General features: G+C 40.7%; 1 protein-coding gene across 4 annotated transcripts in view; it reads right to left on the bottom strand.

Moving 5' to 3' along the window:
* The window catches only part of camkmt (calmodulin-lysine N-methyltransferase), a 113,026-nt gene that overhangs the window by 90,519 nt on the left and 614 nt on the right, over positions 1-21,893 (bottom strand). For 2 of the 4 annotated variants that reach the window (XM_031746759.2, XM_039621800.1), the window contains exons 2-4: positions 21,409-21,585; positions 19,995-20,173; positions 19,377-19,441 (exon numbers count right to left, since the gene is read on the bottom strand). In XM_031746759.2, the coding sequence (XP_031602619.1) occupies positions 19,377-19,441; positions 19,995-20,173; positions 21,409-21,570 (406 nt within the window). In that variant the 5' untranslated portion in view covers positions 21,571-21,585. Of the gene's footprint in view, positions 1-19,376; positions 19,442-19,994; positions 20,174-21,408; positions 21,586-21,711; positions 21,796-21,893 lie in introns of those variants that run through there. The other 2 variants (XM_039621799.1, XM_039621801.1) reach the window with 2 other exon arrangements.

Raw genomic sequence — 21,893 nt, 5'->3', positions numbered from 1 at the left:
ACAATAAAAACTGATCTCTGGGGTTTTTTTTAAATCTATTTCCCAACTTTGAATACCAAAGAATATCCTTGATTTCTATTTGTATTCATTTCATTCAAGAACAGAACACACAGTCACAGGATTTTCCTTCTTCTAGTTTCCACCTCTTATGTAAAAAAAAAAATTTTATTCTTCCAAAACTGTGTGGAATTTTCTCCTTTACTCTTTCAACAATGCAGGACTTCTAATTTCATCAGCACAGCTCGTGCCTTTTTTAACAGCATTACATGAGAATGTTAATAATACATCGAGCACCATAGATATTGAGCAAAAATAATTTTTAACATCTGCAGTACCCACTCTGTGCTTCTGCCCTCTTGTACCTCTGCTTGTGTGTGTTCATGCGCATGTGTGTGTGCTAGGCTCACCTACTCCTCTCCACAAATGACAGCGCTGTGCCTAACAAGCACTCCTGCACATTTTGACTGGGCAACAAGGGCTTAATGACAAGTCACATAACAATGGAGAGGAGAGGGGAGTACAGTAGAGTGCTCCAGCCAAACTATATAAGTCTGTTAAACAATGGCTTGTCGGTGCTGATTTTCCTCCTCTTTTTCTCACTGCACCACCACCATAAACAAATCCAACACACACTCACCTGTGCACATGGTGCATCCATGCACTCATTAACACACAAATAGGTTCAGGTGCATGCATTAGCACATGTGAAGATGAGGAAGACCAACAAAGAGCAAACTCTGTCTCCCACACACCCATCCATCCATACACACACACACACACACACACACACACACGGGCTGTATAACTGGCTGTACAAGCAGGGTTTGATGACAGCCCCCAAACAATAGGGAGCAGAGCAGCCTAGCTATCTGCCTGTCACACAATGAAGGGGGTACTGCTGAAGAGCTTGTCACCACCAATACATGTAAACACACGCAGACACACTGAAAAAAAAAAATCATCCCAAAAATAAAAACATGAGCTGTAGAGTGTGTGCACGTGTGCACGCCAGCAGGCACAGACACATACACAAAGACACACACACACACATATAAACGGGGTAATTCAGAGCGCTGCCATTTATGTGAAGAGCGCTCCGTTTTTCAGACTGTGAGTGGAAGTGAATTTGCTTTTTCTGTCGAGTGCAAGTCAGGTTGGATTAAACAACACTTGGCCAGTGCTGATGGGTTATCACTGTGCATCTGTGTGTATATCTGTGTGTGTATATGCCTGTACTGTGATGATGCCCGCAGGCGCCTGGATTTGATGCAGGCAAATCTACAGACAGTCCCCTTCTCCTGTCAGGACCCATCTCTCTCTTTTCTCTCTCTTTCAAGGTGTCCTTTCACTGCTTTCTGGCTCATCATCTTTCACTTTTTCTTCTCCTCTGTGTTGCACACAGACTTGTGTCTTCTGCAACTCTGCTCCTTGTTCTTGCTGACAACTTTATTTTTCCCCCGTAATAAATAAAACAAACAAAAAAAAAACATGCATGGGGACAGAAAGGAAAAAAGAGCGGCTTCCACTAACACAGCAGTCACATACACACATAATTCTCAGAAGACATCAAGTCCCTTATGTGCCATAAATCTCTATCAACTCTAATTATTGCTTTTTTCATCTAATATGGACATACTCCAAACACCATCAAAGGCTTTATTATTTCTTGCTTTTCCCCTAGTTATTATGGGACTGTTTTTTTCTGAGCTCAAGGGATGCCTTTTTATTGTGCTGAGCCAATAAAACAAAGGCCGTTACAGTGCTGAGTAGTAATTAGCTGGCATAATGAGGAACTCATAGAAGAGTACTGAATCAAATAACAATGCTGTTTTGTGATGTTTATTAAGTATAACTCTTTGATTTTAATAAAGGCTGCTGAATATGCAATATAACTAAAAAGAAAATATTTTTTTAAAGTTACGGATCGGCAAGCGTGGAAATTATTGCCCACTAAAACAATTTCACATGTTTGAAAAAAAAAAACCTGTTGTTAAATTTTCCTCATATCACTTTGATTTAACATAGTTTTCTACAGAGATGTAACTGTTACACGCTCTGTGACACAGCTGACAGAGGGACGGAAGACGACGGAAGGAAGAACAATAATAACAAATACAAAAATAGGTCCTTTTAGTGACAGGGAGGTTGGTTTGTTAAATCAACTTTTCATGTATTGATTATCATACAGCTTTACAGATAATTGATTTGCACCGAGAGAGTTCCAACCAACTGCACTTCACCCACTTTAGGGCCTCCCAGGCATCTGTTCTCTCATCTTCTTCTCTTTCACACACTTCAGCGCGTATGCTGTTCAGCTAATTCACCTAAAAAGGTGCTGAGCTTGACACTCAGTGAGTAATACTGATCTGTGAGAGTGTGTTCAATTGGATGAATCTGAGGGAGCTACAAAAATGAGGGGTCTGAAAACGAGAATGAAGAAAAGGACCAAATAGCCACGGTAAAGTAGAGAAGAGTAGCACTAATGGTGTCTGGATTGCAGTTCGATGGCTAGCAAGGCAAAGGATAAGAACATAGCACTTGAACCTGCAGCACTCTGATGATTTTTAGCCATGTGAACACTGATGACCTCATGACCCTACTGCCCAGCTCAGGACAGGAAAAAAGAGGATTGTGTGTTGGGATTATAAACTCCTAGCAATGTACTGTAGGAAATGACGAGTACTGCCAGAGACCTACACAGAAAAACTTTGGAAAAGTCATTTTAAATCTAATGTAAAGATGCCAGATTCAATATAAGAGATATGGTTGAAGAGGGACGGTTTTTATGCTATTCATCCATCAAAATTATTTTGGTTCGAGTTCCCCAAAACAGGAAATATTCACATTGGGAATGCCTTTCCTGAATTAAAAATGAATTAAATGAATTAAAAATGCCCTGAATTAAAAATTTCAGCAGCAAGGTCTATTTCCAGAAATCATAATCAAAAAACACAATACAAGAGGCTGGGGGTAATAAATCAATCAGTCAATCAGTCCATCAGTCCATCCACCAATCATCATCTTCCACTTATCCAAACTTGGGTCTCGCTGAAAGTAAGATAAGCACAGTATTCCAGACATCCTTCTGCTCACCAACACGTTCCAGTTCCTCTTTGGGGATTCTGAGGCTTTCCCAGGTCAGATATAATGTATAATCTCTCCAGTGGGTTCTGGGTCTAACCTAGGCTCTCCTCCCAGTTTAGCGTGCCCAGAAAACCTCCATAGGGAGATGCTAACCTGTTAGGAGGCATCCTAACAAGATGCCCAAACCACCTCAACCGGCTCCTTTCAACACACACGAGTAGTAAACCGTGATCCTTCCTGATGTCCGAGCTCTTCAGCCTATTTCTAAGTCTGAGTTCAGAGGAAACTCATTTTGCCCCCTTATATTGGTGACTATCCTTATTTGGTCACTACCCAGATTTCATGAACATAGGTGAGCTGATCTCCTTCTTCACCACAGCTGTCTGGCACAACACCTGTATTACCATCAGTCCAACTCTACCTTCCCATCACTCATGAACAAGAAAAACATGAAAATATGAAGTTCTTTTAACAAAAGTTGCCATTTGTGTATTTGTATCTCTCAGTTTACGTCACGGAGTTACAGTTGATTTTGTTCCAATACTTTTCTTGTTTTATTGTTGTTTATGTACATTTTTTGTGTTACTCTTTCGTGTTAAGAGCAGCATTAGGTAATAGTGAAGTGTCCTTATAGTAGCCACGTCTATAATGTCTTATACCTAACATTTATAATTATTGTGTCATTGTTTTTACCTTATTTCATATTCCCTTGAAGCAGATTTCACTACTGCTCCATGTGTAGCTGTGTAGTACATTACAGTATCATAAAAAAAAAACCCATGTGTATGTATGTACTTTATATGTAGGTGATTGTCTTATTTTAGTATGAAAACACTATGTTTCATGGGTTCATGAGAGTACTAGGTTTGTTTATGTGTTTCATGTTAGTGTACTGATGTGCGTTTGTGTGTCTGCCTGTGTCCCAGTGAGTCTAATGGTCCCTGGAGGCAGGCCAGTGTCCATCAGCAGACAGCAGGCATTAGTGCTCTGCCAGAGTATCGATGGACCACCGGTGCTTGACAGCAGGCCCCTCCCCACGGTCACAAGATGGGTATATGTATGGCAGTGTGTGAATGTGTGTGTTATAGACACATAAAGTGTTTTTGATACATACACACAGAAATACAGAGAGATATCTGAGTGTGTTTTAGAGACTGAGGTGTTTGTGTATGACCCCTGACCTCAGGCTATGTGTCACAGTGTCTGGTGTGTGTGTGTGTGTGTGTGTGTGTGTGTGTGTGTGTGTGTGTGTGTGTGTGTGTGTGTGTGTGTGTGTGTGTGTGTGTGTGTGTGTGTGTCAGAATGAGGGGCCGGCTGTCATCGATCTCACACACACCAGGCCAGCACTTAACACTTGGACTGTAGCGACTAATACACTCACACCCTCTATTACTGCCCAACTGGAGGCACAGCATGTGCGTGTGTGTGTGTGTAAGTGTGTGCGTGTGTGTCTGTGTGTGTGCGTGGCCTACTGCAAACCCATGCTGCTGCTGTTCAATGGCAGCACAATAGATTACACATATAACAGTGTAATGATATATCTCTATTAGGCATTCTCCTCTTCCCTCTCTCGCTCTCTCTCTCTTTGCCTCTCCCCTGCTATCGCATCCCAGCAATGTTTTACTTTTTGTACATTGCTGTTGCTGAATATGAAGAACAGGACTATCATATTTTCTGGATTTTTTTAATCTTTCAATGCAATACACACATGCCTGTCTGTTCGTATGCCCCATTCCGTTAGGAATGAGTTGGACATCTTTAGGGAATTTCTTCAAATTTACTACCAATGATCACCTAGAGGTTACATCCAAGTGGTCAAACGTCAACCTCACTGTGACACAAACACTTTTAATTAACACCATATGAACAAGACTGTGTTTGAAGTATGAAACAGACATGACTACAAACTGCAACTTGAATGAGAGATATATAATGTTTGAGAAAGACTGGAAAAATGGGACTTATGGCTGGGTGCAACAAGTCAACACTTATTCAGAGAGTATAAATTCATAGATACAAGGCTCTATGTGACCACCTGACCTCCGTAAAGATATATCCATTTTCCACAGTGCTTTCCATCAATGTGTATTTTAGGCTAAAATTACTCTGAGTCATTGTAAACATCTATAGAGCATTTTACAGATTCTCTGAGATGGACACTTAAGATCAAAGTACCCCAGAGGGACCTACTCTAAATGCCTTTCAGCAGTCATGCAGTCTGTGGATATCGGCTGTTAAGCAACCACATCAGACCAAAGAAAAACACAGACGAACACTCATGAGAGCAGGACTATGGGTGTTGTGGTAAATATTACTGAAATGCATGCATCTGACAACAAACAAAGATACAGAGGAAAAGGAGCAGAGTTTAAAACATCTACCATTTCAGCAACACAACTGAGCCTTCCTTCACACTGTGGCATATCTGTACAGGTAAATGTCATTAAAAAGAAAACTAGATAGGATATATTAACTTTTTTTAAAGAAAGAAAAACTATTCTTAGACATTCCCATTACTGCTTGAGAACAAAATAAATCCCATTAACAAAAGTAGGGATGCACCACATGTACTGGTATGGTGTCCCATGACAGGCCCATGTGTGAGACTCTGGGGATCAGGGGAACAGCGTCCAAGTTATATCATTATTTGTTGACAGGATCTCCCTTTGCCACTAGAATCGCTTTGGCAGACAGAAATTTTAGATTGTCTTTGGGACACAGTTAAACAGGAAAAATATGACTCCACATAGATTTTACAGTATGAAGCTTAAGGCTGACCCACACTGTACATTAAGCCATGTAGGCATAGCTGTAACTTTTATTACATGGGCAAACAAACAGAAAAAGTCACTGGTTACCATTAAAACTGTTATTTTATTAACACAGTCATAACTAAAATAAATTATCTTTGTAAAGCCTTTTTTTAAACTTTCCCATGTATCTATCTCTATAGGAGAATTTTCAAGGGTTCCACTATCAACCTTCACTGTGTCACTGAGGTTAAGGGACCTTTCACTAAACAGTCTACTCAAGTGAACAAGGTTCATATGCAGCACAAAGAGCTGACTCTCTGTGGCAATGCTGTCCATCACGATGCACGCATGGATGGAAATAGTCCACTAAGCATGCTGTCAAGAGACAAGACACACACACACAGACCATTATGCATCCGGGTGTATTGCACACTCTTCAGTCCACCAGTGATGTGTAAGTAAAGCAATGTCTTTGCCACTAGGTCCAAAAGGCAGCTTATCCACCTCTCTCTCACACACAGACACACACACACATATACATAAATATACACACACATATATACAGTCATAGTCACCCTCCCAAGAGGCCTTGCATTACCCTGCTCTTCCTTTCTTTCCAGTAATAGCTTGTCAAAGCAGTCAGCTAACTGAAGCTAAAAAAAAATGCCTTATACACAATTGGGCATTATCCGCTAGGCTAGCTGGCCTCTCACCACCACAGCCCAGGGGCTAATGTCCAAATGAGACGGTTCATTTCAGATCTTTCTCTCTCTCCCTCCCTCTCTCCCTCTTGCTCCCACTTTCACTTTTCTATGTTTATCTTCATGACCTTGTCCTTTTTCCCCCCATGGAGGTAAAGGACAGGAGTGGTAGTGAGGAGAAGCGGCTGAGTGAGGAGAGAGAAGATAAGGGGTGATGGCCATGGCTTCTGGGGTTTTTGTGCGTTCTGGAGAGGGGCATTAAAGTATAGAGAGAGACAGAGACATACAAGGAGAGACAGAAAGCTTTAGGCCACAGACCATAGACCAAGTAGCCTTTTAAGTGATCTGATTGCCTTGCTAGAGGACTACAGTGGCCAAACTCAGAATGGTTACTAATAATACATCTCCATTTAGACTGGCCCTTCAAAAACATGTAGGCACACACATAGGGGCACACTCAGGCAAAAAGAAGGGCAAACACATACGCTTATGCTAACAAAAGAGATCACTCTCTGCTCTCATAATATCAAACAATGATTTAAAAAATGACAGAAGAACACAAAGAAAGAAGGAAAAGTCTAAAGAAAGATGGAGAGTGTCCGTGTCTTTTCTCGGACAAGCACTGAAGTGCTGTGGTCTACATCCATGTGTGTGTGTGTGTGTGTGTGTGTGTGTGTGTGTGTGTGTGTGTGTGTGTGTGTGATGCTTGAGGGATGGCCTTAAATGACAATGATTGATTAAATCTAGGCCTATGGCCCACGTAGGGCATGCCATGTGTTATCACTCACACAGAGACGCCCGCTCGCACATTATCATCATCAAGTGGATGCTGAGCTGAGACAGAAAGAGAACTCGACTGACAGAAAGTACAGACAAGTCAAGAGAGAGGAGGTGAAAATAGAAATGGTGAAAATAAAAGTGACAGGAAATATTTAGAAAGAGGTAAAAAACCAAAATGTTTCCAAATACTTTCTAACGGTGGCAGAGAGTGCTAATTCAGACTGAAAAGGCTATATTATTCAGCCGATTTTTAATGCCTGTTATTCAGTGATGCCATGCAGAAGCATCAGGATGTTTGATTTGTCAGTCATAGTTTTCTTGTGAGGAAGCTGAGAACCTGATAGTGTGATAGGGAGAAAGTGTGTGGGTATCTCCTCTATGTGTCTGGGTTTAGTGTTCCTCTTTAAAAGGACATTGTGGCATGACAACAGAGATGCTAAAAGTGGCCAGTAGCTTCTTTGTACACACAGCCAGGGATTCATCCACACAGGCAGAAACATAAGCAACTATAGCAGAGTCATACAAAGACTTAGAGCACCCCCAGCTGGGGGACAACACTGACAAAAAGAGACAGATGCACAGTTGTGTATTCAGATAAATTGGTCACTCTGCACATACAGCAGCTTATACCTATTACAAGGTGCACTATTTATCTTTCTCTCTCTCTCTGTACTTAGGCACTTTACACCCCTTATGCGTGTTATGTAGCTTATAGTGTTTATATACTGTAGCTATGGCTGAGCAAATGTTTTCCCACACACAGTCCAAACAAAGGCCAGGTGACACACGCACACACACCTCCACAAACATGCAGACACGCACATCATGAAAGAGGTGCAATTAGAGCATCCTACTCCAATTAACCAGCTCTCTAAACAAATCCACATTAGGCCCTCCATTGTGGCTGTGCTCGAAAACAGCCACTTGGGAAAGCGGCATAAAAGCTTCAGCTGTATGTCTCCTCGAGGACACATGTGTGCGCGCACGAGTGCGTGTGTGTAGACTGGCGGTGGTTACACACTGGCACAGACTCTGGGCTGTTATGATTGTGGTGGTGATGGGAAGATTGTGCAATCACTGGTGGGTGGAGAGAGTGCCAGGAAGGCAGAGAGGGAGGGAAGAAGCGCAGCCGAGAGGGTGGAAAGCAATGAATCAGTGAGCGAAGATGTTACCAGCAGTACAAGAAAATTAGAACCTGTAGCACTGACGTGGTAAGCTACTACTCCACTCTGCACCACTGAAATATCTTTTAAACAACTTCTTTAGAAACTGCTACTTCAGAAAAATCTCAGCATTTGAAGGTCTGAATGAGGTAATCTGATGCATTTTAAACTTGCACGTGATAAATATTCATACTTAACACCAAATTATCATTTTTATTATCGTTTAATCACATTCTCCGTCACATAAAATTTGACTAAATACTGAAACTCACCCACAAACCAAAAATGACACCTACTAATGTCTTGTTTTGGCCTTATAATTTATATGGTATTAAAGTATGGTGAGAGGGGACCTTAGTCTAGTGTACCTCAGTTAATAGCTTTCCTTGGAAATTTCCGCAAAATTTCAAGATTTCCTGTAGTTATAGCAGGTAAACTTAGCCTCCCACTAAATACCAACAGCTAAAACCTAAAAAACCCCTTTAGTTTAGGATTAAAACCACAATAAGAGAAGTAGAGAAAAAAAAGAGACTCACAGAAATAGTAAGGAAGGGAGGGAGGAAGAAGATAGGGCACTAAAAATTATGTGTCCATCTGTGATCCTGCACTTAACCCTCGCTCTCTACTCTACACACACACACACACACACAAACACACACACAAGATAAAGGGCCCAGTGGGGAAGCATTGGGAGTTTGGAGGGAATCCATCCAGCCACTGGGTAGGACACCAATCTTTCAGTAATCCCCTCTGTCCCTACTGAGACACCGATTTGTTGTGCACATGTGCACATAAGGCCTCAAAATGTATGTTTTGTTCATTAGCATAAGTATCTAATGGGATATTGAGGCTGTATTTTATCTTTAGAAATGAAAGAATAATGGGAGTAAATAACTAGCAAGACATGAAAGCCTAGGTTGTTTAAAAGCTTATCAGCACTGTGCACTTTTTTAAACGTATTTTTCAGATTTTATGTATACATTATTTTGTAATATTTTATATTAGACCTTTTCCTTCTTTCTTAATTGTTTCCATCAGCTCCTGTACAGCCCAAATATATAACACTTCACTTGGAATGAGCTGATATGTGATACCACAGTAAATAAATAAATAACTCTATACCACAGTATTGTGTGTCTTCTGTCTCAAAAAACAAGAAACTTTGGCACGAGATACAGCTCATAATAAATAACTCTATTCTTTAATCATTTATAAAAAGGTTGTCCTTTTCAGGCAAGATTTTCATATTCCTAACGCCAAAGCTTACGTGATCCTTTTCCTAGTCAACATTAAACCTCCAAAATTAATGAAAAAGCCACTGCGGAGATACACAGCTATAAAAACAGAAAAAAAAAAAAACACACTATGTGAATATTCTGTCTTTGCAATGACACAAAAGTACATTACAGCTAGCAAAAAACATCTATCCCAATAGAGGGATTTCTATCATAATATTATCAGTTGGATAGACATTAAAACTAGGGGTGCAACAATACTCGTATCGATATTGAACCGTTCGATACAGTGTCTTCGGTTCGGTACGCATATGTATCAAACAATACAAAAAATGTTATTTCTTTTATCAACTTTTCTTCTGCCGATGCTGTCTGTGTTGAGCGCTCAGTGGATCTACGTTCGGCTACTCCGCCTAGGCTGCACTGTCGAGTGCAGATCCACTGAGCGCAGCGCATGCTAGCAAGACAGAAGCTAAGCTCGTTGCAACATGGCAACTGCCTCAACGCTACCCGAAATTGAACCCCCCCACCACCACCCTCATTCAGATCTGGCGTTTGGAACTATCTTGGTTTTCATGTGAAGCATGACCCTGATGGTAAGTGCGTCATGGACAAAAGTAAAACAGTATGTCTGATGTGCCACGCAATGCTCAATTGGTGGGAACTAGTGCGTTAGCGCAGTTAGCTTGTTAGCTTGTTAGCTTGTTAGCGTGTTGACGCCGTCCAGCCCCACGCACGGGGCGATCCGCGGTAACTCGTTAACAGAGATTTGCCGCGTTATGGCGTTAATGTCATTTTAACAAGATTAACGCTGACAGCACTAGTGGGAACCCAACGAATATGACTGCACATTTACGCCGACATCATCCTAGTGCAAAGACAAGTGGAAGCAGACAAAAACAACAAGCACGCATGCTACAAACTTTACCCGAGTCATTTAGACAGCCGTTAGCACATGATTCTCCTTATGGGGACCTGATATGTTTAATATGCTGCTGAGAATATAGCCCAGAAGAAGCGTATAGTATAGCTTTTATTTTGGAAAGAGCCATTTCTCTGTAATAAACTCTCTTTTTCCAAAGATGAGTGATTTCTCGATCAGATAGATTTATTTTTTATTATTATTTTGTTGTTTCAGCAACATAAAATTTAAAAACTGTACTTTTGAGTTGAAATATCTATTTATAATTTTAATAAATGACAAATTAAAAAGGCATGAACATTTTTTTGTATCGAAAAAATATCGAACCATGACACCAAAGTATCGAACCGAACCGTGAATTTTGTGTATTGTTGCACCCCTAATTAAAACCTAGATTAGTCACAGAAAAACATTACTATATAATTATAATCTGCAAGGTATCATGGTGCATGAGGAACAGCTGGGCAACGTTTTAAAATTATGACTAGACCTCTTCATGCCTGCACCTCAGTCACTACACTCCTGTAATCTCTCCTATTCTTTTCCCTCTGTTCACTGCATATGTGAAAGAGAAAGAAAGAGAGTGGGGGAGTCAGAGAGAGTATATTTCAGCCTCAGTGGGCAGACACAAAGGTCTGTGGCGCCATGGCCTGCTGTGGACAGATACAGAGACGCCTGTATGTGTGTGAGAGAGAACAAGCAAGCAAGAACCAGAGAGTAAAAGAAAAAAGTCTAAAGTTCACCAAAGTCCACATAAGTATATACATTTATAGTGTGCCATATATGCATTTACAGCTATTACTATATCACCCCTTTAGTCTTTGTAGCTTTCTCACAAGTCTAATGTCAAACTCAGTCAACTTCCATCTCATTATGTTCTAAAAGACAGAGTAAATACCACACTATGGCAGTTACCAGCTAGCATAGCCACAACAGCTCCAGTCTCTTCAACCTGGAGCCCCAGAGAGATGCTCCAGCTTGTTAATGATTAGGGCAGTCTCTCAGGGGGGCACTTGAAAATCAGTTAACTTTCCCCTCAAAGGCCTACACTAACTCACATTAGCATGTAGCACAGCCATTAGCGTCAACACCTAGCATTAGCACAGTCAACTGACAGTTAAAGGCCCCTGTGGGGCTATTTAGAGAGTCTCCAGACAGACAGAGAGAGAGAGAGCGAGAGAGACTGACAGAATGAACAAGTGGCTGTAGCAGTTTGTGCATTAATGCTATATAGTGAGTCACAAAGCAAGTTAATGGCTCTTTAGCTAAATAGCAAACACATTAGCCATTTCAGCAAAGACATGTTGACAGGCTCAAGGTTGACAAGCAGCTGCTCCTCCTCTCTGTTAGGGCTTTTTGACAAATAGTCTCAAGCACTAATGATGCAGTGAGCTGTAATCATTTACTGATAATTATCAGAATTACAGTGATGTCAAAAAACATACTTTGCACGTCCATTTTGACACTTCAAATTAAAGTGAATACAAAGATAAAGCCTTTACACCAGGTAATCCCACAAGACCTGATGTGTTCCTGCAGATAAAAGAAAGTGCTGACAGAAAATGAGCCCTGTGTATAACAAACACTTTCCACCCCCTTCATAAAAAGTTACCTCGCCACCAACTGAAGCACACACAAAAAAAACTGGATTAAAAAGCTATTTAAAAAGAGCACAATTCAATTTCATAGCACTGCAGCAGGTGAAAATAGCGAAACCAATGCAAAGCAAATAAACTCTGTAGCACACAAACACAAACTGAGTGTTTGGAGTGAAGCCAAAACATATTCCCATATGGCCATGTAGCCATTTGCTATAGCTGCTCCACTCTCCAACTAACGCACTAATCACATTAATCATCTATTTGTTTTAAAACATCATTAGGGACATTCACACAGAGACTTGCTTACGCATAAACAAACACACTCACACTCTTGCGCTTGTGCCTGTGAAAGTACATAGTGGTGCACTTGATGGGTAGAAGTGGGAGGAGAGCCAAATTAACTACCACACACTAATCACTTAGCTCTCTAATGGAAACATACTCAGCACATTTGTGTTTGTGCATACATTTATGGTACACACAAAAGGCACATTCACAAAGAGCACACCAACAGTTAGTATAAGTAAAACCCCATCTTATCCCCAAGGATGTATTTTTTAATGCTATAGGTATATATTTGTCAATCAGTTTAATGAAGCAGCTCAATAAAAATATGGATATGCAGCATGGACTAAATTTATCCAACTTTTATATGCTACTGTGCAGTTATGCCTAAGTGGGCATTCACCATTGTGACAATGTAAAAGATGGTATATTGCGTACTTGATTAATCAGAAAAATGCCTTTGAAGCTTTTATAGATTTGAATTAATCATTATGCTTGAGCACAGATTGAATATTTGACACAAGGTTAAAAAAATTCATTTTTAAGGGTAAAAAACAAGTTTTTTTCCATGATTGCTATTGTTTGTGTAAAAAGTATAACTACCAGACCACTTCTTTGTCCAGACTTCTCAGATTGTAAATAAAGTGGTAGCAAACATGACTAAGTGATATATATTCTCTTCTAACACACTTTCTTTGTGTGTATGTTTTACATGGTTGAAGAGGCCAGTGTATGCAGAGCTTATGCACGATAGGGAACATGGCCAGGAGGGGCACATAGGGGTTGGGTGACTTAAATGGGGAAAAATCCAATTATTGTATCCGTCCAGAGGGAGGGTGAGCTTTTAGGGAGGGGAGCGACCTGTTATTACTCTTTCTCTTTTCTTTCTCTCTTTTATTTCATCCTCTAATTCTAGGGTAAGGGGGTAACCTAAGAAAAGGGGGAGCCAAGTGGAGAGACATGAGGGTTACAGGCTGAGCTTGCTGTTAAAGTATGTCCTTGTAATTAGCTGAGTATTAGCAGTGGTGACAATGCAGGAGCGCTAGGCAGGGAAGCACCCTTTAACGCTCTACTCATTTCCTGAACTTAATCCCCACCGCTTACTGGTAATAGTGCGCAAGTGCACACGCATCTGGACACACACACAAACTCTCAGTCATGCACAAATTCACAAAATCAACTACTGGCTATAAAGGGAAAGAACTCCTTAAGCAAAGCTACACCCAACTGCTCACCTTCAATCACTATTGTGCTCAAAGTCATAATGACGCTGTACTGCAGGGACCTTCAGCATGCATTTGCATGTGTGTGTGCGTGCACGTACATAAACATTTCAGCCTGCATCTGCACATTAGCATCAACTTGTGTTTAGATGCAGTGTGGCGACTGTTTACTTCTCGAGTGTCAAGAAGCTTCTAACGCCCAACAGTACTTCAGGCGAGTCCCTGTTTCTTATTTCCTCCAGCCAACGGATGGAGGAGACAAGGCTACGGAAGCAAAAATCAATTACTTTCAATTAAATCAACCAGCAACTCTTTCAATGTGCCCTCAAGCCACTCAAGTCATACTTACAATACCTCCAACCCCCACTCCTACACCACAAAGTGACACGCGCACAACGGGCACATGTGCATACACACTTTAAAAGCCACATCCACTTACTGTGCGACTGTCTTTTTGTGTTTAGCGGTTAAATTATAGACTTAGAAACAATTGCTGTGAAGATGGCTAAAAAAGACTTTTTTTTCCCCAATGTGTCATTTTTAAACTATACAGAACATACAAAAGTAGCATTTAATTGTGCTTTGTGCATTTCATTTGGCTTATTTGAAGCATATTAACCAAACAATTTGTTATCGTCTATCAAAAACAAAGCCACACAAACAAAATGCTTGAAGAGAACAGCAACTCTGAAAATTGTTGTGGGTATATATAGTGTATCTATCTATCCTTCCTTCATAGATAGATAGTGAAACCTCTTCTGCAGGCTTCAATATAAAACCAATACAAGTCCAAAACTGATGTTTTTCCCATTAAACAAGAGATCCAAGCAGTTACTATCAAAAGCAACTCAAGCCTCTCCAGCCTTTTTTGGAGCATGTTACATGATGGTACGTAGCACAAAGCTGGGGTTATCTTATTTTTTATCATTATTATTATATTAATTAGAATAGATTACATTGGACATAACAGGCTACTAGAATATCACACAATCCTTTTTAGAAAATAAGAAATGTGGATTTTTTGGAAATCGTAAGATATTTATGGATTTTTTCCTTGGGGTCTGGATTGACTCATATTCAGATCATATGGTTTATTGAATAAAATCTGAAGTGCCCATTATATCTTATCATCATAATGTACAATGATAAAATAAGCAGAGATTAGAAAAACTGCTGGCAAAGGAGCAATTAAGCAACAGCTTTGAGAAATAAGTGAGAATGAAAGTAAGGGCATGTACCAATTGTGTTACATTGTAAAGAAGCTCGTGTAGCAGTCTTGCTTCACATTGATTTTTGTTCCATTAGCCTAAATCAAAATCGTAAGAGACACCTGAGCTCAGTCCAGAGCACACCAGTAGAGAACCATTTCTATAGAGAGCATGTTATAAACAGCGCAGAGGGGGACCGCAAACCTTGTCATTGACACAACAGTCTGAGTGAGCATACTATGTGTGTGTCTGTGTGTGTATGACAGCCAGCTCGCAGTCTAGCGCTATTGTCTAACAAGGTCTAATTAGCACTATGGCACAATGAATTAGCATAATTATGCAAACAAGGCTCCGCTAAAGGCCTGGCACAAGGGGAGGCTACGGGGGGCACCTATTACAACACACACGCACATGTGCAGCTTCAAACGTGCGCGCACACACACACACACAAACACAGTCACTAAGAACACTTAGACACTGGTATAAAACATTAAACACACATACATAAAGGTGACAGTGCCTCTGAATAAAGAAAACACACAGATACAAACATACCTGTCCACCACTTCAACAGAAAGTGACAATAACACAAGCCTGCACGTGCACTGTTCAATGGCTTATTTGATAGGCCATTTATGTATCTAGTATGTTCTGTATGCTGATACCCCTCTTATCTTTCCAAATACATCCTCCAGTCATAAACAGCCCCCATACCACCACAAACATCAGAAATCGGCTCTTCACAACCCTCCCTCAAACACTCAAACATTCAGGGTTTATAGTATTTACCAGCAGGGGTGATAGGTGAAGTCTGTGGGAGATAATAGGGATGACTGAGAGGCTGAAAGGCTAGTAGTCATTTAGACAATGACAGCTGTAGTGAAGAAGCTTCTATTAGGCTTCATTAGGACGCTAGGCTCTTGATTACATGCACACACAATCACACTGTCATGTTTCCAGTGCTTCAGAGGACATTATATCGACTTACATTTATTTCCTGCTGACATATCCTAACCATAACCACAACCACTATATGTATGACACTAAACCTTACCTTAACCAAACATGACCTTTATCGTGTCTTCCACCTAAAATGTATTGATTTACATAATGGAGTCTTGCTTTTTGTTCCCAAACAACTTGTGTAACCCACAAAGTGGCAATGCAAACAGATTTGCATCCCCACAGAATGTGTAATGCTATAAGTACTGGCACACACACACAAGAAAAATTAGTGTGTGTGTCCATACAAGCACTCTGGTTTGTCACAGTGACCTTTGCTTGAAACATTAACCCAACAAGTGACCCCACAGCCCAACAAGCCCTCTTACCAAAAGCCCCGCGACGTCAACAAGCTTTATCCAAACCCTCTTAAAGACACACACACATTCACACATCCTGTGCCCCAAGGGGCATGAATTGTGTGCTAAAATCCTGACCCCTTAGCAGGAAACAAGCACTGCTAAAACTCCTAACGACACCCATACAAAGCTTTCTAACAATTACAAGCTAAAGAACCGGAAAGGTCAGGAGTTCAGAGTTCAGATAGTTAAAAGTGATCAAGTCCAGACTGAAATAGTCCCAATCATACAATGAAAAGACATAATAAGCTGCAAATGTTACTGCAGATTCATGACCTCTGGATAACCACCAGATGGGGTGCTTTCTATGTATATATTTTACCAAGTGAGCATCATGTTCCAGTCACCTGTCAAGTGTGTGCCATCTTTAGGACATGTGGGTTCCCCAAGGAAGAGCCATTCACAAGTCCTGGTCTGACTGATGTCATTCCACAGAAAACAAACCCCAACCCACTCCATTCCAAAAAAAAAAGTAGTAGTAGGTCAATGATTTCTGATTTTGTGGAAAAAGACATTAAAGCAGGCATTTGGTTTTGTAATTTTAATTCTCTTACTTTTATTTTATTGTGCCCACTTAAGTAGTTTCTTGAGTACGCTTGCCTTGTTGTAGTTTTAGAAAGGTAGTTATGCCAGCATTTTCCACTAACATTAATCCATATATACATTATAGGAGATAGATTAGCCACCTGTCCAGATTGTACCCCACATCTTACTCTATGACAACAGGGATAGGCTCCAGCACAACCCAAACACAAGCTCGAAGAAAGGGTACTGTATTATCCCATATATTAAAAATGCTACATTATTTAAAACTTATCCATAACACATTAGTCATAACCTAAATTCTTCACTGAGAAGCCTTACAAGGTCCACTGGTCTTAAAATGAAAGCACTGACTCTGACTTTATCTTTGCCTTAAGAAACAATATATTGTTCAATATACTGTGGGATAAATACAATAGCTTGGACAGAGGGTCATGCTGAGAGGGGGGTAGCAATTTTAAGCTGAGTCCACACATTTTGGAAGCAGTGTGCTAATCCGGCCAGGCTTTTTAGCCCGCTATTCAGGAGGACAAGGACCCCTAGGATTTGGGCTTGTCCACACCTCAGGGGTAGGGGATTATCAAGACAGCAGGAAAGGTGGAGAGGGAGTGATGGTGGGTGACATGAATATGTGTTAATTAGCACAGTAGCAGTATATTCTGTAAGTATTGTCCCTGGCTGTATATCTTTGTGACGAGCACACATAAGTAAGTATGTGTGTTTGTGTATTTTAGAGAGGTTTCTCTCTGACTCCCGCCCTCAAAAATATACCCCAGAGCTCTGACAGGGTCACCTCTGGGCCTTTCAGTGCCTCCTCTCAACCAGTCCTAATTGATCTCACGCATTACTAGCCCCAAACATGGGATGGAGAACAGGAGGGAGATGGCTGCCCTATTGTTTGACGAGTGAGGTCCCCTTACTGGTGGCTCTCTACTCCTTGCACACACACACACACACCCACACACACACATACACACACACCTCCGGCATGCCCACCCACCATCTCCCCCTTTTCCTCTTCTATGCTCTCATCTCCGGCTGTGCTAATCCACTGACCAAGTCAGGAACTCAGTTACCCATCTGGCAAAGCATGACTCCAGCTGGGAAGAGGAGAGGTGGAGGGGTAGAGGGGTAGAAGGAAGAAAGGGGAGCAATGGTGAGAGGGGAAAATTGAGAAACAGGAATGTGGATGAGGGGGTATGCTCTAAGTAGTTGGAGATTTCTTGTGTGAAGGAGAAAGCCTTTATACAAGTTACTACTTTATATATACACTAAAGGAGGAAAAGAATGAAAAACAGAGCGAATGAGGTATCTGCAAACCAGAAAGAGCGGTGAAGTGGAGTGGAACAATCCAAAAACATGATGACCTCTTCTTTTTCACTCTCCAAAGAAAAAAGTATTGATCCTCTTGTCTCCTTGTGGAGAAAAAGGATTACCCATTCTAGCAGGTTGGAATGAGAGTTGCCACTGAGCTCTGTCATTACTAATCTGATTCCAGTGTGCAGTGAAGTAGCCTCTAGCCATGGCATTCACCCCTGACTCCCGTGGAACCATCTGGCTGAGTAGCACTAACCCATGACCTTTCTCTAACCGGTCACATGCCTGGGAAGATGGAGCTTCACAAAAAGCTGTATATAATGGTTCAAAGTGAACAAGAAGCACATATATTGAACATGATACTTATAAATCCCTTGTTCTTATTGCAATAAGACATTTGTTCCTGTCATGTTGCTGCAATATTTTTACTATTGAGGTATAGTTAAAGAGATCTTTTTACTAATATAGACAAAACATTCATGTTATATTGTAAGTCACTGATTGTGCAAAATGCATTGATAATTGTAAGAAAAACCTGCAGCTACATTAACTCTGCATATAAAGAATTGTCTGAAATCACATTTTGGAAAAAAAAAATCCAAACTGTAGCAGAAATGCCTCTGTGGTTAAATACACATTCCTAAAATACATCAACAAAAAACTATGCAGAACAGCCTGAATTAAACAAAATCAGAAGTAAGCCCATAACTTCTGATAGTCTAACACTTTAAAACAGTTTCAAAGAATGAAGGTCAGAGCGAGTGAAGTGACTCCACTCCATATCATGGAGCATGTGCAAATCCCTCCTTGACTCATGGTCTTTCCTTTCTCCCAAACCACTCATCAGTGTCGACTGAAGCAATAAGACTGCAACCCACTTTACTTCTAAAGGACATCTGAAGGTAGTTGGGAGGAATGAGCACATGATAAATCACTGTAGAAGCAGCACACGAGAGACACACTCCAATTCAGAAAGAGGGAATCCAACCACCTGCATCAAACCATCAATCAAACACTAACAGAACACAGCATGAGGTTAACCCAAACTTGTAGCGTGGGTGTGCGTCTGTCTCAAGGATAAAAGCCAGGGAGCACTATGGGTAAAATGAACTCCGCTGTGAACACAATCATATGCATGCTCGGATAAACACTCAAACACATTACAAAGACAATGCCTAGTAAGATAAAAGATGTACTTACAGACATTACCGGTGTTGTCAAAACTGTTGAGCACTTCATTAACTCTAAGAGGTCCCAAGTTATCCCTTAGAGATACAAAAATATGAATGATTATACAGCACGCTTGGAACATAAACTATCCTTTTTTTATATAGATGATAGATGAAGAAGATTAAAGTGCAGATTCACCATTCTGAGCTTTGTTCAATAGCAAAAGCATCAAAAAGTGAACACTAATTGGGTTTGTCATATATTTACATATCTCTGACACAGCTATTTTGCAGAGAAAGCATTGGGCTGTATTTTTGCTACATATGAAATTATTCATTTTTTAAATCTGCTTCTAATTTAAAATCGAAACATGTTTTAGATATTTTCTTTCCACCCACATGACCAAAGCTTTGTGGTACTTCATATATACTTCTCTCTGTTTGTCTTTCTCATCAACTCAACTTTACTAAAGTCTTTACTTTTGATGACACAAGATAAATAACACTGTAAAAAATATTCACAGTAGTTTTCAACTAGTATAATCTTGCAGTATCACAAAATGGCCCTTTCTGTTTTGCACTGTCACTGTGCTTTACAAATGCCAGAATGAAACAGGAGCCTTATGTGGATTCATTCATGTGTGTGTACCTAAGTAAGGCACTGTACTCAGGAAAGTAGACACTTCTGTACTCCACCCACTGGTCATCTGAGGTATCACTATGGTCTCGTGCCACAAGCCTTTTTCTGCTGAAAAGGTCAAATGTGGCAAACCTGCGAACAGACACCTGTTTGACCTCCGGACTCTCCACCTGCTTCTGTCGCAACACCTGTGACAAGAAAATAAGAAAGTGGAAATAAATACAGCCTTCCTCCAGTCCAAAAGACAAGAGGTCTTTTGGGATTAGTATAACATTTAAATATGGTGACAAATGATATGTTGTACACAGTAAATCCTTGACAGTATTTATTATGTTGAATACATTTTTTCAGAAACAAAACACAAAGGATCGAGTTTGGTTTTTGAGTACAGTGGTGAAGTGTTAGCAACTTTGCCTAACAGCAAGAAGGTCCTGGGAAGTTTTTGTGTGGAATTTGCATGTTCACCCTGTGTCTGCATGGGCTCTCTCCACGCACTGTGACTTCTTCCCACAATCCAAAGACATGCATCTGGTTAGGTTAATTAGTAATTCTAAATTAACCCTGTGGTAGACTGGTGCCCAGTCCAGGGTTCACCCTGCCTCTTCCCCTATAACAGCTGGGACAGGCTCCCCTGTGACCCTAAACTGACAAGTGTAAGAAAACAGATGGATGGAGACAAATGATCTTTTAGGATTACAAAATTTAAATAATGTGACAAATGTGTTATTGTACACAGTAAATCCGTGAAATTATTCATTATGTTGCATAAATGTTTTAGAAAGAAAAGACAAAAAAATCAGGTTAAGTATTATGCTTACTACTATACTACTAGATACAATATACTGTATATGGAAAACACAGTACTGTGCAATATGCAGTCCATACAATTTCAGTTTATTACTGTTCAAGAATAAGTGCCAAAAAGCAGTGTGGGGCTTTTTGCACCTCCTACAGGGAGATATTTTTGTCAGCCAAATGTAAGGGCTGCATAATGTCCATGTAAGGGAACAGTTACTGTACAGTTACTGCTCTAGTGCATGCAAGGTTTTCAGAAGTTGTGGGGAGGGGGAAAGATGGCTTACATGTGTTAACAAAGCTACTGTTACCAGCAAAGCTGTGAAGCTGTGTTATACAATAATTCAGGCAATACTGTATGTTAAAGCAGATCAGCAGAAAGAAAGATTGCTGTACTGTAATAAGTATAATAATAAGTATAATATTAAGTGCTGGAGTATCAGATTGTACAGAAACTGCCCCCTCCTTTTGGGGCAAGAAAGCAAATACAGTGCAGTTCATGATTGTTTGAAAAGTTAAGTAAACAATAGAGTTTTGGGGAAGCGTGACAGGGAATTCTGGGTTCCCATCATCCTTGTTCTTCCTTCAGGGACAGCAGTGCAACCATGAGAGTTCTGTGCTTGCATACCTGTCTCAGCAGGGTCCACCTGGCTCGTGCGACATCAGTATTTCTACAGGTCCCTGCCCGGGAGGCGTGGGAATCAGCTGTGCGAGTGTCTTCGTGAATATTTTTCCCCAAAGGCGACGCCGGCTCGGTCCTTTCTGCAGCACCAGAAGAGTCCCTGTCCATTTTATCTTCGTACTTCTGGTAGGAGATAAACACGTAAGCACTTGTTTAAATCCTGTTTATGCAGCTGTCACAGTTACAGCGGTGCGGTAATACAAAAAAATAAGGCTTTTTTTCTATAGCGATGCAGAAATGATCACATACACCGCTTCACTGTCATCACCTGTTACACCCACAAAGGATGCATGCTACTTCCGTACACTTTTGCAAGTTCAGGCATGTTAAACGATCGCGCTCGATTTCACAATTATAACTGAGGGCTGCTGACAAACGGGTTTGATTAGTTTTGCCTGGCATTGCTCGCTACGTCATCAAGCGGGTATTCG

The sequence above is a fragment of the Oreochromis aureus genome, linkage group 13 (assembly GCF_013358895.1).
Source record: "Oreochromis aureus strain Israel breed Guangdong linkage group 13, ZZ_aureus, whole genome shotgun sequence".
In the NCBI taxonomy this organism is placed as follows: Eukaryota; Metazoa; Chordata; class Actinopteri; order Cichliformes; family Cichlidae; genus Oreochromis; species Oreochromis aureus.
Note: the sequence above shows the minus strand (reverse complement) of the source record. Positions and strands in the feature narration are given on the sequence as shown.